This window comes from Beta vulgaris, chromosome 2 (genome assembly GCF_026745355.1).
Source record: "Beta vulgaris subsp. vulgaris cultivar EL10 chromosome 2, EL10.2, whole genome shotgun sequence".
Taxonomy (NCBI): Eukaryota; Viridiplantae; Streptophyta; class Magnoliopsida; order Caryophyllales; family Amaranthaceae; genus Beta; species Beta vulgaris.
This window is the reverse complement of record NC_079203.1, coordinates 2,305,577-2,325,229: the sequence shown is the minus strand read 5'-3', so window position 1 is coordinate 2,325,229 and position 19,653 is coordinate 2,305,577. Positions and strand designations below refer to the sequence as shown.

Below are 19,653 nucleotides of genomic sequence, written 5' to 3'. Positions count from 1 at the left end.
TTTATTTCATTTTGATATGTATTTGTTTAGTTTTGACTTCTAATATAGATGTCATATGACATTGAATTAATGAATTAATGTTAATTTCTTTTAAAAAAAATAGATTAATTGGAAGGTTTTTGAAATGGAGATTTTGTAATAAGGGTGTGGAGGGGGGTTACTGAAATGAAAAAATGGAGTTATTTATGGACTTATGGTAAGAGTTGATTAGGATGATTTAGGGTGCGTAGGCTAAATAAGAGATAAAAGCTTTTTATAAAACTATAACAAAATATGTGAAAAAACATCTTAGATGGCACATTGATCAAAATACACACACTTTGTCTGTCAGATTCAAGCAAAAAAAATCAAAATTTTGGTCATTGGCCTTTCCATTTTTTCATGCGCTTGACAAGAGCCATCTTTTTAGCTATTCTTCTTTTCTGATATTCAAAAACTATCGATGAGCTTGAGAAGTACTAAACCAAAGCTTTCTAAAAAGCAGCTTGATATGGATAATAAGCCATAGTTTGCTTTCGAATGACAAAGTTTCACTTTCTATACTTCCTCCGTTTCATATTACTCGCTACACTTCTCAATTCACGGACTCCTAGGTAATTTTTGGAGAAGAAATAGAAAGAGAGTAAAGGGACTCATGTGAGAGGAGAGAGATCGAGAGTTTATTGTCCAAAAATGAAGTGTAACAAGTAATGTGAAACTTCTTACAACGGAAAGTGTAGCGAGTATTATTATCAAACGGAGGAAGTAACACTATTTCTTTTGTTTCAAGCAGGACAGTCTCCATAAAGTTGGGTTATGCATCAATACAATCAATAAACAAAGTTCTCTTAACAATGGCTTTTCCTCTTTCGATCAAAGGAAGTAGTACTTAAAGTTTTTGGGCAACAGAATAGTTGACAACTTAAAAATTAGAATAAGTATCCCCATGACCCCATATGTTGAGTTCTTAAGTGAAAGATGAGTCATTGAGATGATAAACAAGGTGCGTGAATTGCATCCATAAAGGGTAAGGAAACAAAAGGAACAATCACCAATTTGATCATAATTTTGTCCGAAGCTAACTATAAGGTGTTATTTTAATAAAATATGCGTCATATATGGTGTTCATTGCAAACTAAAATTATACAAGGAGTTCTTCAAAGAAAATATAAGAAATAAGACATATTTTTCACAAAATTTACTTACTATGTAAAGAGCTAAATTTTAATCCTACGTAATGCCTAATGTACAAAGTTTTGACTTTTTTACTAGGTGGAGTTAGGCCAAAGGAAAATAATTTGAATTATGATATTTTTCTGAAATTGAAGTTGGATTTTGGAATAATACCATATTGGTACTACAAATGGAGGGAATTTAATAGATTGATATGAGAAAGTTATGTACATTATATTGGTTGAGGATTTTGGACAAATTGGTATATAATAACGGCTCTATCGTCATATATATCTAAATTTTGGTAAATGCAATTTTTTATCGAATTTAATTAAAACACAAATATACGTTTGTAAATCATGATTTTCAACCTTTTGGCCCATTTTAAATTAGTTCTTAAGACATTATCATTATTGTTTCAGTTGTTACGTCATAAAAAATGGAAAAAAGAGAAGAAAAACGTATTACAAAGAATGTTTGAAGTAGTTTGTTATTGTTTGAGTACGAACTTGGCTTAATTCTTAGGGATAAACTTACATTCAACAATCCTATATATAATGTTAGAGTTGTTCTTATACTAATTGTTCAAGAGCCCGTATTTTTTATAACAATATGTCATCGGTAATTATTTTTATACATACCTATAAGCTTATTAAGTTAAATTATATTTATTCTATTCTAGTCAGCAAGTTAGTTAGCTGATTCATTCTTGTATATAAAGCAATTATACAGCTCACATTGAGGTTGTTAGCTTGATATTCATTTTGCTGCAATAAACTCTCTGTGGAGTTATTCTTTCTCTCTCAATGATATGATCATGGAGTTTGATCTTCTTTCTTCTTAAGGTTTCTATATGGTATCAGAGCTGTAATCTCAAGTAGAGATTGATTGTTTGCGAAATTCTTGTTTCTTGAAGAGCGATTATTTTCGTTGAAGGTTGAAATTGCAGTTTGCAATTCTTGATTTGGTTGAAGATTTTTGGTAAAATTTATCCTGAAAATGGAAGAATCTGCAGCAAATTCAGTTCGAAATGAATCGAACAATGCAAATTCAGGTTGTAATGAATTGAACAATGTTGTTAATGGAGGTAATAGTTTGGATCCTCTTTTCATTGCGAATTCCGATAATCCTACTTCTTCATTAGTGTCTGTTGTATTTTCTGGAACGAATTTCATTAGATGGAGTCAGAATGTTAGGCGAGCATTAATTGCAAAGAATAAAGAGGGTTTCATTACTGGATTAACATCTAAACCGAGTGAATCTAGTCCAGATTATTTGAAGTGGACTAGAGCATATTATATGGTTATGAGTTGGATTTTAAGCTCAATGAATCCACAGTTAGCTGATGATTTTGCATATGTGAATAATTCAGTGTGGCAAGAATTGAATGAGAGGTTTGGACAATCTAATGGTCCGTTAATCTATCAATTAAAGAAGGAAATTGATAGTTTGAAACAAGAAAATCTCACCATAATTGCGTATTATGGAAAGATTAAAAGACTATGGGATGAGTTGAAGTCTTCAAGAATGACACCTTCTTGTTGTTGTGGTGATGCTATAAACAAATGTACTTGTCAATTTGTTAAAAGATTGGCAGACATTGAGGCAGAGGATATACTAATGCAGTTCTTGTTAGGATTGAATAGTGGCTTTGAAAGCACTATTACTAACATACTCTCAATGGAACCACTGCCTACTATAAATCGAGCCTTCTCTATAACACAACAGATAGAAAAACAAAAGGAGATATCTGGTGCTTTGGAGATTGGAGACAGTAGTGCTATGGCAGTTCACAAATATAATCAAGGAGGAATTTCTGCTGCAATCCAGAGATTTCAAGGAAAGAAAGATTGGAAGAAAGAAAAATTAGATAAGAAGTGTGATCATTGCAAAGGAAAAGGGCATACCATGGACCAATGTTTCAAGATAATTGGATATCCTGAGTGGTACACAACTGTGAAAGCTGCAAAAGCAGGTAATGGAGGAGTTACAGGAGGAAATAGGAAATTTGCTGCTCATGTTCATGTTGATAATCATGGACATTATGATTCACCTCTGGATTATGAAGATAACTCAGAATGTCATGATAACAAGCAGATGAATACTAAGATGATTAGTAACATTTGCCAAGAAGTAATGAAGATGATGAAAGGGAAAGATCAGACAAACACTGCTGCTGAAAACATATCTTTTGCTAGTTTTGCAGGTAATATTTATCATTCTGTAAACTTTGCAAATAATTGTTATACTTGGATTGTGGATTCAGGTGCATGTGATCACATGGTGCATGATGAACATATGTTAAGTGATAAAAGATTACTTAAAAGAGAGATTAAAGTTGGATTACCATATGGGACTTTCATAATGGTTTACAAGACTGGAACTGTTGTGCTTAATGAATTTTTAAGTATTCATGATGTGTTGTTGGTAGAAGATTTTAAGCATAACTTGCTATCTGTTTGTAAGTTGGCAGAGAAGACTAATATCTTAGTGCATTTCACTAAAGATAATTGCTATTTTCAGGACCTATGTGATCACAAGGTTCTTGGAATTGGTAAGAAACAGGGAGGTCTATACTACTATTACAACAATACATGTGAAATAAATAAGAAATCTTGTACAAGATCAGCTTGTCGTGTTGTGGGAATCACTTCTAGTACTGGTATGTTGTCTAATAAGACTGCTATAGGTAGATAAATTACATCTTCTACTGTTAATGATGTAGATTTGTTACATAGCAGATTAGGACACTTATCCTTGTCCAAGATGAAACATATTCCAGGTTTTGATTGTAGAAATTTGCATGAATACAACTGTGGTATTTGCTTGAACTCTAAACAACATAAACTTCCTTTCTCTGTTAGTCATAGTAGAGCAGATCAATGTTTTGACTTAATACACATTGATCTATGGGGGCCATACAAAGTTCATTCTTTGAGTGGAGCAAGGTACTTCCTTATAGTGGTGGATGATCATAGTAGGGTTACCTGGACTTTTCTATTACATAATAAGTCTCGGGTTGCTAAAACCCTTGAATATTTTCTGAAAATGGTGGAGACTCAGTTTAATAAGCATGTGAAGATTGTTAGATCAGATAATGGGACTGAAATAGTGAAGAAACAATGTATCAAGTTGTTTATGTCTCAGGGTATTATAATGCAGAAAAGTGTACCATATGTTCCTCAACAAAATGGTAGGGTTGAGAGAAAACATAGACACCTTTTGGAGATGTCTAGAGCCCTTAGGTTTCAAGCACACCTACCCATGAAGTTATGGGGAGAGTGTATTCTCACTGCAACATACTTGATAAATCACTTGCCTACTAAAATTCTTGCCTGGAAAACACTATTTGAAATAATGTTTGGGAAAACATCTGATTACAGTGCTATGAGAAGTTTTGGATGTCTGTGCTATGCATATAACATGAATATTCACAGAGACAAATTTGATTCTAGGGCTAGAAAATGTATCTTTATAGGATATCCATCTGGCCAGAAAGCTTATAAATTATATGATCTTCATACTCATACTACATTCATTTCTAGAGATGTGATTTTCTTTGAACATTCCTTTCCTTTTAATTCATCTGAACCAGACACACACATTTATAAACCTGACATGATTCATTTTACTTCTGAAAATGAAAATTGTAGTCACAACAACCCTTCTTCACATACAATACCTTCTTTATCTTTTAACTACTTCTTCTTCTTCTCATAATCTTACAAATAATCCCATCTCACCCAATAATTCTCCTGAACATTCTATTCTTCTACAGATGATATTTCTGCTTCTTTTTCAAACTCTCACAATTCTCCTCCTACTTCAAATGAACCTTCTCTTCATAATTCTATTCCTATTGTTAGACATAGTAGTAGAAATAATGTTATACCTTCTACTAGACTCACTGATTTTCTTACCACATATATTCCTCACAAAAATTTACCTCAACCTTCTAGCTCTGAATCTAAGTCTTTTGCTGTAAATTCATGTAATATTGTTGAACCAAAGTATTATAATCAAGCCAAGAATGATCCTGATTGGATTCTGGCTATGCAAAAAGAACTACAAGCTTTAGAGGCTAATGAGACATGGGTGTTAACTGATTTGCCTAAAGGGAAAAGAGCTATAGGCTCAAAGTGGGTATACAAGACCAAGTTGAAGGCTGATGGTACTATAGAAAGGCACAAAGCTAGATTGGTTGCAATTGGTTATCAGCGAATTGAAGGGCAAGACTTCACTCGGACATTTTCACCAGTAGCTAAATTGGCAACAGTTAGGGTGGTAATTGCTTTAGCTACTGTGAAACAGTGGGATTTATGTCAATTTGATGTAAATAATGCATTTTTACATGGATTTTTAGATGAGGAAGTTTATATGGTGCCCCCTGCTGGTTATTTCAAGGCCAAACCTGGACAGGTGTGTAAGTTACACAAGTCCATTTATGGTTTAAAGCAGGCCTCCAGACAATGGAACAAAGAACTCACTAAGTTTCTTGTTTCTCTTGGATTTTCTCAGTCCAAACAAGACTATTCTTTATTCACTAGGAATCTTCATGGTGAATTTCTGATCATCTTGGTGTATGTAGATGATATGATGGTGACAGGCACTTTTGGGTCACAAATTCAAGACATTAAAAAGAGTCTTAATTTAGCTTTTACTATTAAAGATTTGGGATCTTTAAACTACTTTCTTGATGTTGAAATTACAAGGACTTCTGCTGGTACTTTTATGTCTCAGAAGAAATATATCAAGGACATTCTTGTTGACACTGGTATGGAAGAATGTACAAGTGTTGCTGCTCCTTTATCTGCTGGGTTAAATCTTTCTATTGATACAGGAGAAGTTTTGCCAGAACCTGATGTGTATAGGAGGCTTGTGGGCAGATTATTATATCTTGGCATCACCAGGCCTGACCTATCCTATGCATTCAGCATTTAAGCCAGTTTATGCATGAACCTAGAGTTCCACATCTTCGTGCAGTTCTTCATTTAGTCAAGTATCTGAGAGGTACTCTAGAGTATGGACTATACTATAAACAAGATTCTGCTCTTAATCTTTGTGCTTACAGTGATTCAGATTGGAGTAGTTGCCAGTTTAGCAACAGGTCTTTGAGCTCTTATGCTATGTTCATGGGGAATAATCTCATTTCTTGGAAAACCAAGAAACACGCTACAGTGAGCAAGTCCTCAGCTGAAGCTGAGTACAGGAGTATGTCCAATACTGCCAGTGAATTGGTCTGGGTACATGGTCTTCTTGAAGATTTGCAAGTATCTGTTCAGTTGCCTATTGTGCTCAATTGTGATAATATCTCAGCAGAACACTTAGCACATAACCCAATGTTTCATGAGAAAACCAAACTCTTGAAGAGGGACATGCACTATGTTAGAGAGCAAGTGGCAGCAGGTTTTCTCACTACAGCACATGTGTCTAGTGCAGCTCAGATTGCAGATGTGTTAACCAAAGCACTTCCTTCTACTCAGCATCATGCTTTGTGTGGCAAGCTTGGCCTTATATCTCAAGTCCAGCTTGAAGGGGGAGTATAAGCTTATTAAGTTAAATTATATTTATTCTATCCTAGTCAGCAAGTTAGTTAGCTGATTCATTCTTGTATATAAAGCAATTGTACAGCTCACATTGAGGTTGTTAGCTTGATATTCATTTTGCTGTAATAAACTCTCTGTGGAGTTATTCTTTCTCTCAATGATATGATCATGAAGTTTGATCTTCTTTCTTCTTAAGATTTCTATACCGATCTGTCAAATTGCTCATTTTATTAAAAACTAGCTTCTATTTTCGTGCAATGCACCAACTTTTGAATTCTTAATTAGACGAAATCAAGCAAAAACAAAATTATGGTATCTTCTTATAACTAGAGTTATCTATTTACTACTATTATTAAAAAGGTTAGTGCAATGCACCAATTCTATTTACTACTCTTAAGCGTTGATCTATATAATTGAACTGATTGACGTATAATATGATCCTTCTTCTTATCAAAGAGTTTTCAGTCGGGCCAAAAAAAATGTGTGCATTGCCTACGTATAAGACTCACAAATTATTTAGCAAGTGTAAAGACAACGAACAAAACCGTTGATTGTTGAACGCAAGCAGAACAAGTGAACGACGAAAATGACTACTGAGTCCAATTCCGAGTCAGAGTCGAGTCCAACGAGTTCAATCGGACCGATTCTCGACCTTCTCGCATCGGCTGGCTATGGCGACGCGTATAACAACGATTTATCGGACTTCGATAAGCTTATTCATGGACTTGCATCGTGTATTTCTTCCGTTAATTTCTCCGCTCCTCAAAATATGTAAGTTTTTTTCTCTCTCTCTGAAATTATTGTTTGATAATCATAGATTTGATGAATTAACTGATGTTCATTGTTTTGATCGGAGAAATTGAACCTTGCTATCACTTTTTAGTGTATGATATTTATTTTGGATTCTTAATTAACATTTTGAGTAAGATATACCTAGATTAGATATGATGATAAAGTATTAATTTATCATTTACTTGATTTTTATGTCTTTTGAGTTTGTTTATTTACTTATATATTACAGTGTCTAGATTCTTTTTGTATACAAAATAAAAGAATAGTAAAATTGTATGAGTTGCTTCAAGTTAAGTTTCGTTTTTTGGTTTGGATTTAGAGTACTTTAGTTGCATATGGCATGAATTACATTTGAGTTGATTTAGGAGGCCGTGACTGCGAAACAGCGAAACGATTCTTAGTGTAGGTCTGTTACTGAAAGTTGATTGAAAAACAAATGAAGATGGAAAGAATTTTTTGATGTAGGAGTAAAATGGAGTTGTGAATTTTTATACTTCCTCCGTTTCAAAATAGATTCTACATTGTTATTAAAACGGACTCCTAGGCAAAATTTCCTAAGCATGTTTAAGTAGTATAAAGTGAGGTAGATTAATTGTAGTGGTCCCCATGTGAAAGGAGGGAAAATAAAAAGTGTTGGGGACCACATATAAAGTGAAGTAGATTAGTGTACTTAAAACAAGTTAGTAAGGGTAAAATGGTAAAAGTTTAAGGCAAAAGTTACTAAACAAGGAAAAAAAACATTGTTGCATCTATTTTGAAACACCCAAAAATAGACAATGTAGCATCTATTTTGAATTGGAGGAAGTATATGTTTTGCAGTCGTAACTCGTAAGTAGTAATGTTGTTGAGAATAGAGTGCTGGCTGTTATTTTGTGATTTCGAGTGCAAGTCTTGAAAGTTCGTGTTTTATCAAAGCAAATGACAATTTTTGAAGTGCATTAGCAAGAACATACTGTGCTGCGAACTCAGATTGTGCGAGCTTGCTGATTGCACTTTCTAAGTTGCTGGCTTGCTGCTATGATAAGATAATGTTTCTTCTGATAATTGCTTTATGTATTTGACTGATATAATTTTTTTAGTGACACATTTGAAGACATTGAAGACACTCTTAAGTTGATGGGGTGCCCCCATGCTCTCCAGGTTACCCAGATCAAAGATCGCTGCTATGCTGGTATCTATCCTGCCGTGCAATGGATTGTTAGTCTTGTCAAGACACAGCAATGTGGTAGAAGTTATGAGGTATAGCTCTCTGGTTTACTCGATTTACTCTAGTGTGCTTTCTGCTTCCACGCACCTTTCTTTTTCTACTGTCAAGGATGTGTCAAGTTTGTTAGTTTTGGTGAGTTTCTTGTGGAATCAAGATGTGCAATGTTTGGGCACACTTTTGTAGGAACTTCATTCTTTGGTACTTAGTATAACTAGAAACAGTGCCTTATTTTTTGTGTGTCTTTCGAAGTTTAACGATCTCTTTGCTAGGGATGAGGGTGAAAATGCAAACATCCTACTGTTTCTAGACCTGCATTAGGCTGAACCCTAACTCGCTAGGTGGCTATCATTGCCTTTTTCGTAGGCGTGGCTGTTTTATCTGAATATTCTTTTTGATGCATAGATGGTTCATCTGAACATCCTACCTTTGTCATCCGTACAGTTTAGTATTTGCTTATTTTTCTGCCTCGAGCTCTCATTTCGTGAATAAACCCAGTGTCTTTGAACTGGGGAACTTTTGGCAAGATTAGCTTTATTACTGAAATGGATCTTTTCCCCTCTGGATTGTGTAGAACTTCTGTGTAACTAGTTAGGAGATCAAATTCATGTAATCAATATGGTTTTCTGTAAACTTAGAATCTTGGACTCTTAGTCAATTAGTTGTGAGATGTTGGAATATTGTGATCTTGTTTTTCCAAGTTGCTTGTCTTTGATCTAACACAGTAACATGATATTTATTTATTTATTTTTAAATCTCAAATTTCAAGTAGTCTGTAGAACATATAATTTTTCTATATTGGTATATCAGAAGTCGGAACGGTATAAAGTGTAGTACACTCTTGATTTAACAACTTTAATTTAGTTACTTATCCAAAGGAATATTTATTTTATAACACTGAAGGATATGAAATTAAGGGAACAACTCGTTTCTTGTGTGACGCATCGCACATCTAGTGACGGTGCGGACTGCACCATTATGAGTACCCCCTCTAAAACCTTATCTGTAACCTTATTGATGCATTAACAATAACCCCATTACAAACCTACTAATGCTGATTATTAACCCCATTGTAAGGGACATGTGTCACATTATAAAACAATGGTGCACCACATCACTTTAAGAATTTGCATAAAGGATATACGATCAGGTTTTTGCAACTCCTCATGTGGCTCACCTTTGGCATATTCCATTTGTCACCGAAACAACTGTAATTGCTTCCAGATGTTCTACTTTGTCAAGGAATGCATAACACATTTCTTTTTGTTTTGCATTCTCTGCTTGCAGAAAGAAAGAGAGGCTTCCGTCTTGACAGAGATGCAACTTCTAGAAGAAAGAATTGAGGAGGCAGGCGTCAGTAGTATGGTTCAAAAATTGGTTTCCCTGCTGAAGAAATCTAAGGTACTTTGTTTAAGTTCACGTAACTTTGTAGCAATAAAGTTAGTGTAATCATAATTCTTATATGCTGTAGGAGTTTTGTTTTATCCTCATAGGCGATCTTTTGCATATCTCATCTAATAAGATAAAATTCCTTTGTGAATATGTTGGTATTTTTTTGTCATTGATGTTTCAGCTCTAGGCCACACACTCTCTCTCGATTTATTGTTAAAATAGTTTGCAGATCAATATAACTAGTGGTTTTGATTTATATGCATATTTTTTTGTTTTTTCTGTATGGTTGTCTTTTATAATGCGTGGTCCTTTTCCTTTTGTTATCAGGGTCTGGAGAGGCAAGGAACTGAATTTCAGTCCGATTGCAGTCTGAAACATTTTAGATTGCAATCTGAGATCACTAGGTTGGTGGAAGATCTGACAGATGGTAATGGTGATAGCGATCCACATCATTATCTTGATAGTTTAATTTTTGACTCATCGAAGAAGTTGAAATGTGCAAAAAAGGTAAGATTGAACCAGTTTGATATGGGTATGGATCGTACTTGGTAGTGTAGGGTTATATGATTGAGGTCAATGTATATGCTAGCTGTTATATTTTTTTTTTGTCGATGGTTAATGATTATTTGGTCATTTTATAGGATGTATTGGAGATTAGATGAATATGTAGACACCTGCTTTGGTCCATGTCCATGTTTTTTTGCTCAATGGCAATGTATAATGAACCTTTACTTTTAGGTTGAGCTGATCGGCTGATATAGGTCTAATGCATAATCTAAGTTGTAAAAAATGGCCTCAATCGACTAACATTAAAATTAGTACGGCATAAATGCTAATTAGGGCGGGCAGTACCTTGATAACCAACGCTTGTAGTGTTCACGTATTCCATATATTATTTTAAATACCTCCTACCTTCTGCTCTAGAATAAATATGTCAGAAACAGGAAAAAAAAGAAAAAATGACCCCTTTTTGTCTCTCTCCTCCCACTTAACCCCTATGGAAGTCAGTCAGCAACCCATCCACCTCCGAACCTTCATCCTTTTTGGGGTGACTGAGTCCAGTAAATCATAATTGTGAGATGTAATTCATAGACCTTCTGATGGGCAGCAATTGATCACTCAAAGCATTACAAGGCAGGTTTCTATCTCTTCCGTTTGGTTGCTTTTAGAGCTCTCCTGTACACTGCATCTTGTGTTTGGTAGGTATATGCCTTCTTTACGGGAAAAGGAGAACAAAGTGTAGTGATATGTGTGTGGTGGTTACCATGGGGGTTAGGTGTGAGGAGGAGAAGGAATGGGTGGACAAGTGGTCTTTTTGTTCCTTTTTCTCTACATTTAGTCTTTGGAAGGTGAGGGGTATAGAGTCATTTCATATGCCTTTATAAGCACTTAAGCGGAAAACGGGTGAAATTTTTTGATAGGCTGGTATGGTGTGAAAATTGTTCAATATTGAAAGTATACCATGAAAGTTACAGAATTTGTTTGTCTACTATGTGATTGTGGGAGCTTGAAGGTTGTGATATATAATTTTTATAATTGTCATCTATAACAAATGATGTAAAGTATGTGAAACGGGGAATGTTGGCATTGCATCCAGATCTAATCTTTGCCCATAGACTATGTTTGGGAGTCAACCATGAACTCCACCTCTATCAAGCCCTTTTAGTTGTTGAGAGAGATTGAGGTTTATGACATTTCCTAAATCTTATTGTTGGCTCTTTACTTATCATGCTTTTCCGAGTATCTTTTCTGATCTCAATTTTCAACCCAATTGGGTTGTCGTGGATTCCACCATATGACCGTATAGTTGTTTCTCTCAGCTCTTCGCGTCATGTTGCCATTTGACCTTTGTATGTACTATGTTTTGAGTTTCATGTTGAAAATTCATCTTGATCGATTAATTTATTAGTGAATCTTCCCTGTCCCCTATCTGTTTGATTTAGCTACACAGAAATTATTTTAATTGGAAGGTAGTCTGCATTTCTATGTCTTGAGTGTCATGTTGAAAATTCGTCCTGATCGATTAATTTTTTGTGAATCTTCCCTGTTCTCTATTTGTTTGATTAAGTTATTTGAAATTATTTCATCCGGAATGCAGTCTGTATTTATATGAATCTTGTTCCAGGAACTTTCAAGATTTCTGAGCAGATTGCTCTCTTTGAAGCGGCAGCTTGATGAACTACCTATTGAAGCTGAACTTGTTCAGTATGTCCTTCTCTAGGTTCCTAAGTGTTCATCAAAGATCCACGTCACTCCAAAAAGAAAAAGAGACCCCTCCCTGCAACCAGCATATGCATACAGTTCTGTGGTCTTTGCTTATATATATCATGTAAAGTTGTGAATAGAATTTTTTTATAAGCAAAAATATGGATGTTCCTTCAAAGTAAGACTTAGTTGTTGATAAAGAAAGACCTGTGTTCTTTGAGCTTCTCAATATCCAGGTGTCTTTGCTTATGTTAACATTGTTAGAGGTGACAAAGAGTTTCTTACTGATCTGAGCTTCAGCAAATGACTGCTTTAACTTGCTCCTTTAAGTCAATAAATTAACAGTCTTTGTAGAGGATGGAATTATGAGATTAAATCTTATAGAGATTACAGATGCAAATCCTCTTTTTTTTTTTTTTTATCTGTGATGGTATGCTGAATACTACGAACTGGATGCAGGTATGAACGTCGATTTTCCGAATTAAATGTTCATATACAGGTTCGTTTGTTCGATCTCATTATATATCTGCTCTTTGTGTTTTTACTTTTATTTTAGCCTTCTGAAGTCTGAAAGTATATTCTTTGCTCTCTGTTTCAAGTATAGGATAGACTTCGTCAAACTCGTGGACATTATGAAACCTATAATGCTCTTCTTGAGATAAAGGACTTGATGCTGAAGGAGATATCTTTACTGAATTCAGTAGATTTGCAAGTAAGTGTTGGATCAGATACATAGCATGCAGAATGTCTTTTCCCGACTTTAAGTATCTAGTTTGTACAACTTTATTTACTGAGTTTTTATGATGGTCATTTAGGAATAGAAAGATATACTTAGTTACTTTTGTCTGTATATATCTATCAGTTAGTCCTCACCAAGTGAGAAAGTACTTTCTCTTATTAGTCATCAATGTTACCCTCCTCCATCAACTTGGGAGAACAACTTCCTTTGAGTATGACTCTGAGTATGCTTGTTGCATTTTTTTGCCCATTGGCTCTTTAAAGATCATGTAAAGTGCTGTAAAAAGGTTCAAAGTAGGTTCTAGTTCAGGATCGATTCTGAGTCAGATTCAGGTAGCTAGGAATATGAAAAGATTTGGGTTCCATCTGATTTATTATGAGATTTCGCATCTGAGTCGAACTTCAATTTTGGGGTTACCTCTAGTATCAAATTCAGGTTGGCCTCAAGTAACTCCTGGTCCAACATTCAACATAACTGAGAATTTCGGAATGAACAAACACAAACAACAAACAAAGTCTAAATTTAATCCTTGCAAAAGCAAAGCCATAAAGGAAATGCTCGTGCAAAAATATTTACAGATGAGATCAAATAGAAGAGAAATTCAATCCGTTAATGAAATTTTTATCTAGTGGAGCTTCTTGTCGGAAGAAGTTGTACTATTTCGAAACATTTGTAGTGTTGTACAAATGCCATGTTTAAAAGTTTGAATTAAAGGAAGACAAGTGTGAAAAACTTTAGTCATATACATGTCAATTACTAACCTATAAAGTGGAGTAGAATGGCGGATTCTTGTCAGGGAAGGCTGGACATCATGGGCAGTTGGCCACCTGCAGGGGTCTCCAATTATGTCATGTCCCCCTGGGAAGCCAAAGAAAAAGAAGGGGGGAGTAGTGATGTGTGGGACCATGCTTGTGTGAAATGTGAATGGTACTGGAAAGAAGGAGAGGGAAACTATTGCAACAGGAAAAAAAGTTAAAAACATAAAATGATGCTCCGCTTTTAAAATGATAATTCATTCTTTCTTTTCTTTTCTTGTTTCCTAAAATTTATTTCTTTTACTTAACCCCTTGTATGATTAATTTACTTCTTAATCATATTGCCCATTCTTTTAGCACTAGCTTTCATACCCCGTGCAATGCACGGGCTAAAACTTTATAATCGTAATTGTAATTAATAGTATTTTAAGATTTTAAAGATCCTACCCATATCAACCTCTTTTCTAAATAGTTTGGCAAAACCTATTGCATAATAATTTTAGGGAGGTGTATGAACCAGGGAACTTAATATTATACTCCCTCCATTTCTTTTTAATCTACACCCTTTTCTTTTTAGTCCGTTTTTTTTTTTAATCTACACACGGTTGCTTTTTCTACTTTTGGTAACATATCACATCTACTTTCTCCTCCTTTTCCACCCATGTCATTCACTTTTAAATATTTTAACCCACTCTTTTATTTCTCTCTCCACCTTCTCAGTTTCTCTCTCCACCTTTTCAATTTCTCTCTTATACTTTTGTACTTCCTCCTTGGTTCTCCCCTAAAGTGAAGTGAGTAAATTAAAATGAAACAGAGGGAGTAAGATTTAAAGTATATTTTAGATAAAAATTAATTTTAAAGTAATTTTCAAGCTAAGTTCATGTTTTGTTCAATTTATTTAAGATCTTATAAGATCAGATAAGATCTAGATAAGATTAGATAAGATAAATTTAGATAAATAAGATGTTTTGTTCAACTTATCTTCAATCATTTCAGAAAAAAATAAGCTAAGATAAGATAAGATAAGATAAGTTCAGATAAGATAAGATAAGACAAAATAAGTTGAATCAAACAAACCTTAAATCTAGTGGTACGAAGATTATGAATCCTCGAAGTGTATATTGAAATGTTATAATCAATTTATTGTATATAAGTATCTCTAATAGTTTATTGTATAATGCTCTATTATTCTTTTAAGCTAAACTTTATATACTCCATTTTTTTATCTCTTCTAAAGCTCTGTTTATTTCCACCGTTTGATTATCAAATTGCAATATGATGCGATTAGATGACACTCTGTATGTTCTTGAAAACATTGTCTTTTAGATGTATACAATACCAATATAATATGAAATGCAACAACTAATATCAAGATTATTGGTTATTTATATTATTAATACAATATTTGAGGTACCTTTTATTACCGATAAAAACTTAACTAAAGTTCAACTAAATTCTTATATGTGCTTGAAGTGGTTAACATGTTATATATCTTCAAATGGAGGGAGTACTAAGGAATAATCATAATATTGACTTTGTTTTACCGGAAGGGGCATCTATAGTCCTAGCCAACCCTCATGTAGAGGAAGGGGGATGGATTTATCTCCCTGGTCAACCTTTCGGGGAGTTTTATAGGCATCCCGACTCCATTAATGTTATAAATTTCTTTTAGCAAGGGTTTGGGAAATTGGTTCTTTTGGGTTGTTTTAAAGGTAATTTTAGGAAGAAAGGGTGCTACTTTCCTTTGATTGTTATACTAATCCCGTTATTGGACATGTACTTAGCACCTATGCAGTATTATTATGGCTTATTCCAGAGGTGGTAACTAAGGATCACCAAATAGACGATAGAGGGAGATGAGGGGAGAGGGAAAGAGTTCTACATGTAAATGTCAGATTGTGTTATAGAACCACCCTTTGACTCTAATTCTAAATCTATTGGATATGTGTTCTACTCAGATTAAAATTATGTTATAGACATATTTGATTCAGATTGGATGTGTTTTCCCTTGGATTGGGTCAAATTTGGATCAAAATTGAATCGATTTGCCTTACTACTCTAACTTAGGGCAGCATAGCATGAAGAGGGGTTGGGGGTGGGGGAGTTGGGGGGGGGGGGGGGTTGACAGAACACACATGTAGAGAGGAAGTTTATGGAAAGTATCAAAATACTTCGTGTTTTTGTGATGGCTTATTGCAACTGGCTATAATTTCCAGAAATTGCTTCTGTTTCTTGTTTAAATGAAGCTTTTGAATTCCATTAAGCTTTTATATAAACAACATAGTGTCATTCTACATAATTTTATGATGGATGATAGTCTTAACTCTCAATTTGTGCTTGGGATTTGGGAAATTTAGGAAAAGGATGCTCGTTTCTGCTTCTTTATTTATGGTTTGCTCCAGCAGCTTTTCTGACTAAGCTTTTGCATGCTTACATATTTCAAACTCTAGTTTGGAGATGCAATTGGGAACCCTGCTGGTCGTACAAAACTCATTGATTCAATGGAAGCTATTGTGAAGGGAGTTCAGCAGGTAAACTGAGCTCTTTCATTAATCTTTCAGCCATGTTTACCAAAGCATTTAGGATAAGTACTGACTTATTTATGAATAATGTGCGACATACATGGACGGTGATGAAAAAAAATGTATGGGGGGACCCGTTATGGAAATATTTGACCTACTAAAAGTGCAGAAATGACTATGACTCCACAAGAATGTCAAGGGCCTGAAGTATATTACTTGTCATAGCTTAATTTCCAGCCAGTGACTATAAATTAAGATGCTCTTATTAAATTCTTTGATTTGGGACCAGCAGCAACTAAGTTAGTTCTATCTTTTCTTGATTGTGCCGAGCTTGTTTAAGCCTTTAAGGTCAAATTTATAACAAGCTGACTCTATTTTCTCATCATATGGTTAACATGTCTTGGTCCAATCTTTAGAAACTTGAGAAGGTGCAACTCGGAGTACAAGTGGACAAAAAAACTCTTGATACCCTCAGGGAGCAGTATAGCACAGCCATTCTGAATCAACGTCACTGTTCTGTCCTCTTGAAGGATTTTCAGGTGAGAATACTTGATTCTAGACCTGCTGATATTCATTAGTGGTGTACTGAGATGCATTGCTGTTGTATCTTTAGAATTTTTTATAATGATAATACCTTCTACAGTTTGCATTTGATGCTAGGTCATGTAGTCTTCCTTGAGTTATTTTTTTATGTTCATGCTACTTTTTGTGCTTGCTTACGGTATGTATAACTATAAAGTCAGATACTAATCTTCTTCACATATATAATGGCTCTTTGGAGTAGAGAATTTTAGGGCGTGCCTCGATTGAAAAATGCACACTAAGAAATTAGCAACATTTAAGATTCTGCTTAATATTGCTGATTAGGAGTTAATAATGAAAACTTTATGGGGAGATATTCATGACAAAATATCTTTGCACTGTGTGAAAAAGCATATACTGCTACAATGATTCCTACAGTATTTGCAACATTTAAGATTCTGCTTAATATTGCTGATTAGGAGTTAATAATGAAAACTTTCAAATGCTTAATTACTATCATTGATGTCTCAGAAGTCAGTCAAGTCACCCCTTATTCAGAATATATGAGAGCAACATGTTGGGGGGAAATTTTACGGGGAGATATCTATAACAACAAATCCTTGCATGTTTGGAGAAAAAAGCGTATGCTGCCACAATGCTCCCTACAGTTTTTTACTGCATTAACGTTGCTGAAAATAGGAGCTAATAATGATTCTTGGTGTTGGCTTAAAGAGTAAGAATCTAGGTGATCTACGAGTTATGGTAATTCATAAAAATTGAACTTTGTCAGGAAATGCATTACATAATATTGTGGCTGAACTCTCAGAATTGTTTTACGATACCTTGTCACTGAAACTAAAATCTCCCCTGGTTTATGTTTATAATTTTATTTATTAGTTTTTGACAAAGCTGGATGCGGCGACCATGTTTACATTCTTAATGATTGGGGTTATCTTTCTTTGTCCTCAGGAAGAATGCAGAAAAAATGAGAGGCTTAAGAAGGAATTTACACTTCATGAAAAACAAAGGGGCCAAACTTCTTCCTAATTGTGGTGTTTATCTTGTTGTCCTGAAGCTTGTAAGTTGTTATTCCTCGGAGGCAAGGTAAATTATTTACAGCTGCAAATCTCCCACGATTTTTACATTTTTTACTTATTTAATGATTTTGTGCGTGTTCGGTTGAATTATGTTAGAATTAGTTTCACTTTCTATTTACAGAAGTAGTGGATATCTCTTACTATCAGAGTTCATATAAAGTGGATAATGAGTGAAGAAATAATGAAGCTACTTCTGGATAAGCATCATTTCTCCTGGGAAATTCCATTTTGTATTATACTTGTTATTTAATTTGTCTTCATATGAGGACAAATACGAAGTTTCTGCTGTTTAGCGTTCTTAATATTTTCTAATATTTCTATATTCTACCTGATCGATTTCTTCTTTTGTTGCATCCTCTAAAGCCCACATTGCTATCTGTCTTTTGTCATTTTTACTGCATCCTTCAATTGTATTAGAACTTATGTTGCTGTATGATTAGGAATCCTTCATGTCTCCTAGAAAAGCATATAGCCACCACCGATCATTTATTTCATATTTTTTGTAGTCCAGGAAGGTCCACATGTAAACGAGCTTACCTACAATTAATCTGCAGAAATAAAACTTTTAATTTGTCATAAACTCGTGTTGCTGCCATTCATTAGTCTTGATGACTCGAGATCTGATTTGATTAGGAAATTATGCCCGCGAGCCATTTTGTAGAACTAGTCTTCCATGTGCTCAAAGATTATGATGCAGATGCAGCATTATGGGTAATCCCATATTTGCATTGTCAGTATCCCGATATAGGCATTAACGGAATCCCTATTACAACCTTACTTATTCTTATTGATAACCCCATTCTGACCTTAGTAATTCTTATTAGTTTCCTCATATATATACATTATCACTTTCATCGTTCATGCTAATCGGTTCCAGTTTGCATTATTATCAACTAATTCTGTGGCGCGCCACATATAAGAATATGTATTTCTAGACATTTTTTTGGTGTTGTTGTAATGAACAACAATAGAAGATAGATTGTCTTGATCAAAGTGATTGTCATCCTTGTTCCTGATATCGGTTATTTCCCTTATTATTACTTGTCTTTGTGAACCACGAATTCAGAATGTTGATTAAAATTTTCACAATAAACTTTGATCAGAATTTCTTAGTTCATTATTTATGCGATGTATGTTCTGTAATTTGAAGATGCAAATGCTCACTTTTCTTACGCAACACAGGCGATTAGCCGACCAGAAGACAAAAGACATGCCTGAATTTCAAACAATATGCTTGGCTGTTGGTGCTTGGAAACATTAAGAGTCGAAGCTTAACATGTCGGTAAGCCAACGTTTCATCTGCTGGAACTGGAAGACAAACCTGCTAGCTTGAGTTTGTGGTGGCCTACGAGATCACATGTGACATGTTTACTCAAGCAGCTTCACAAAAAATCAAAGGAGCTACACAAACTTTCAAATTGATACAAATGCTGAGTCAGTCTCCAGGAGATGAAAAGATATAATTTGGTACAGATGCATTTATGAAACGTAAGATTTGATAGTGGCTTAATGTTTGGCTTTTTTTTTTTTTACTTGGAATGAGTCTAATTTTCCAATATTAGACCTTCTGTTCAGATGTTATTGTTGCTTGTTGACTTTTACAGTTCTTACTATATTATTATGATCATTAATATCTATAATTATTTGAGAGGATTAATATCTATAATTACATTAATATTTTTATGATAAATTTTGATATATTCTATATACATATTAAAATAAATCAG

At 34.4% G+C, this 19,653-nt stretch overlaps 1 protein-coding gene across 6 annotated transcripts; it reads left to right on the top strand.

Annotated features, from left to right (window-relative positions):
• The first annotated feature begins 7,209 nt into the window (after positions 1–7,209).
• Positions 7,210–19,635, top strand: LOC104887723 (uncharacterized). 6 transcript variants are annotated; one of them, XM_048638126.2, is made up of 11 exons: positions 7,210–7,469; positions 8,570–8,729; positions 9,982–10,095; positions 10,414–10,593; positions 12,212–12,291; positions 12,751–12,790; positions 12,896–13,003; positions 16,236–16,316; positions 16,724–16,846; positions 17,803–17,907; positions 19,109–19,635. In XM_048638126.2, the coding sequence occupies exons 1-11, from the start codon at positions 7,285–7,287 to the stop codon at positions 19,142–19,144; spliced, it is 1,212 nt and encodes a 403-aa protein (XP_048494083.1). In that variant the 5' UTR covers positions 7,210–7,284; the 3' UTR covers positions 19,145–19,635. The 6 variants fall into 6 exon arrangements, 4 of the variants coding, with proteins under 4 accessions (XP_048494083.1, XP_048494082.1, XP_048494081.1 ...); XM_048638125.2 differs by having other exon boundaries at positions 17,803–17,933; positions 18,048–19,635; XR_007270894.2 differs by having other exon boundaries at positions 7,212–7,469; positions 17,799–17,933.
• Positions 19,636–19,653: the final 18 nt, after the last annotated feature.

Bases quoted from the DNA above. Each gene is read 5' to 3' on its own strand.
- LOC104887723 (XM_048638124.2), top strand. From the start codon at position 7,285: ATGACTACTGAGTCCAATTCCGAGTCAGAGTCGAGTCCAACGAGTTCA. The intron at 8,730-9,981 runs GTATAGCTCTCT...CTCTGCTTGCAG, and splicing joins AATGTGGTAGAAGTTATGAG to AAAGAAAGAGAGGCTTCCGT. The intron at 16,847-17,802 runs GTGAGAATACTT...GTCCTCAGGAAG, and splicing joins TCCTCTTGAAGGATTTTCAG to AATGCAGAAAAAATGAGAGG.